Genomic DNA, 2,802 nt, shown 5'->3' with positions numbered 1-2,802 from the left:
TAATTGCAAGTTCATAAGTGCTGTTCGCATAAATAGTCAATGAAAAGTCACGTGGAAACATCTTCAATGCATGGGATGACGGAAGTATAGTCTTTTTGCGCCAATTGCAAGCCGGTAGCTTTTGTTTTTTGTATATAATATATATTTTTTAATATAAGAAAACGGAAAAGATTTTAGCATTATCTTGATATCTAAGAAAATAGAAAAAAGCTCCCATGGCCAATGATAAGACTCTTGCTTCAACAATCCTGCGAAAAGCTCAGAGTCAGTCCAAACATGATAGTGGCAATTATTTAAGCATCGGGATTTGCACAATATTTGGAGCATTCTTAGGGCTTTTGCTTCGTCCACATTTGGAGAAAGTTGAGGGTTAGCACACTAAATGTTTCCATTTACTGAGAAATCTAGAATCTTCCAGGCTTTCCAAACAACCTCCCACATTAATCAAGGTCCAAATTATGGACATGAAACAATGAAAGAAATCAGTGAGAACTGATGACAAACAGCCAAACAGGAGATCTTTTATAAGGGGAAGAATAAGAAACATAATCACTATTTGAGGCTGAATTTACAGTTTTCTGTCAAGCATGTATTACATAGGACAATCAGAGGAACCTGACATGACAAACAACTTAGCAACAGCCACTAGTTGATGCATCAGCTTGCGGAGGAGGCTTCTGTTTAAAGATGTTCTTTTTCACACCTGCTGAGCCTTCAGCCAAGAGACTGGGTGTGTCCAATATCTGCACACCACCACCACAAAAATCATCATCATCATCGTATTCATGCATCCTAACGAGCAAACTAAAAATTATATAATCAGATTTTAAAAACTCCAACCTGTTTGTAAGTTTAATGCAGTAACCATCTAAGCACCTTGGCATTTGCAACATGTCAAAGACATTCGATTATGTTAACAGAAACCATGAACATAAGAAATGTGTCTTTCCACTCATTCAATCATTTGCAAACTTGTGGAAGACAGGATATAGAATTGATATCGCTTCCATAACTTACAGAGACCTTCATTAATCAGAAATAACAAAAAACTAAAAGTAACTGAGACAATTCATTTTCCATATGATGATTTCATATTCTGTATGATGCTTTCACGAGTCAATGCATTGTGGTTCACCTTATATCAGAATGAAGGACAAACTGTAACACTAACCCTAATATTATCAACTACTGACTCAGGAAATAACAATTAGTAGTCAAATATGTGAAGATTCTGAAAACTTGACTATTAGAATTCTATCCATGGAAGGGTTTAACTTGGATAATTGGGATCAGTGCAAAGATGGGCTTTCCATTTGCGCAGTTAAGATTTGAGAACTTTTTGGCAAAGGGATATGAATTTTATTAATCCAAGTATGTCATGTGGACAGCTTGACATAACCAGATGATGTCTAGACCACCAGTCAAAAGTACATTATTTTCCTTGAAGTGGTAAGGTTTTTTTTTCCCCAAAGTGGAAATTTCCAGTACAGTAATTTACTGGTGAAAATTTTCTGCCCATGTAGAAAATTTTATGCACATAGATACATGAATGATTAGCCTTCTTGGCTGAGGCTTAGTTATGCTATATCGTTCATACTATACCCCCAAAGATTTGGTAAATAACCATGGTGAGTGCATCAAAATAAGAAAAACTCAAAAGACGAAGGCATTAGACTTCAGAGAGTAGGAAGACCATGGAAAGAAAGGCATGTTTATTTTAATAGTTTCTACTGATTTCTCTTAGATCTTAGAATTTGGACATGAAAACCAAAGGTCCAGAGCCACAGTGTCTTTGCGATTCAGGCGTTGGGAAAGAGGAATAGATCAATGAGAGTTAGAAGGTCCTCACTCCAATCTGGCACTAGAAACATGGGCACCGAACCTCACTCTCAATCCTCCATTGGTCCCTCTAACGAGTCCTCCACCAGCCGGCAAAAAAAGAACTGAAGCAATAGGGGATAAAACAAACGGAAATGGTACAAACAGCCAAAGCTTCTAATTGAAGAATTTCACTGGATTTAACAATTCGTTTGTGGGACAAAGCGAAACTTTTCAGCTTTTTTGGAAAAAATGAAAAAACAAAGTTATCACTAAAGCATTTGCACTTGAACAATAAGATGGTAATCCCTCATCAAAAGATCACAATCAATTATAAAGTCGATTATACAAAAAGAAAGGCAGTACTCTGATTCTCAGAGGTAATAAAACTACAAACCACATGCTCGAGGCTGATTGATTATGCTTGTCTAAAATAGATACAGTAATTCTAGATGGGAAAAAGAATAGATATAAAATGAATGAAGATTCAAAAATCTGAAGAAAATTTTGTAATGTCAATGGAATTAGCTGTCTGCAAAAGCACTTTTACAATTGTAAACTTTATAAGACAGGTGAAAAGAGAAGGAAGACAGAAATCAAAGATGGTTCTTATTTATTTATTTATTTTTTCCGAGTATCATAAAAAGATTGCATTGAAGAAAGAATGAAAATAAAGGCAATATTTGTACAGATGTTCCCTTGAAACTTCTGGATGAATTTTCCCATACTTGACATTCATCTGAAGAAATATAATGATGACTTCCGTATGGTAGTCAACATCACTCAATATGGGTGGAAATAATACCAGTTCTGATACCATTTTAGAAGATTCGTAATCCTGATTCCTGATATATTCACAAGGCAAAAGGCTTGGTGCATGACCGTGCACCACGCATGGTCGAGCATCAACTGTGGGATGGGACAGTAGGGGATCGAAAAGACTAACTCCCCCCCCCCTTAATTTGACGCATCATAACCCTCTCC

The 2,802-nt window shown here is 36.2% G+C and overlaps 1 protein-coding gene across 1 annotated transcript in view; it reads right to left on the bottom strand.

Annotated features, from left to right (window-relative positions):
• Nucleotides 1-493: 493 nt before the first annotated feature.
• The window catches only part of LOC122070292 (ras-related protein RABC1-like), a 19,087-nt gene continuing 16,778 nt past the window's right edge, over nt 494-2,802 (bottom strand). Inside the window, exon 7 of the mRNA XM_042634419.1 lies at nt 494-743. Coding sequence (XP_042490353.1) covers nt 633-743 — 111 coding nt within the window. The 3' untranslated portion in view covers nt 494-632. The remainder of the gene's footprint in view (nt 744-2,802) is intronic.

The sequence above is a fragment of the Macadamia integrifolia genome, chromosome 2 (genome assembly GCF_013358625.1).
Source record: "Macadamia integrifolia cultivar HAES 741 chromosome 2, SCU_Mint_v3, whole genome shotgun sequence".
Taxonomy (NCBI): Eukaryota; Viridiplantae; Streptophyta; class Magnoliopsida; order Proteales; family Proteaceae; genus Macadamia; species Macadamia integrifolia.
The sequence above is the reverse complement of the archived record's forward strand: the minus strand, read 5'-3'. Positions and strand labels throughout refer to the sequence as shown.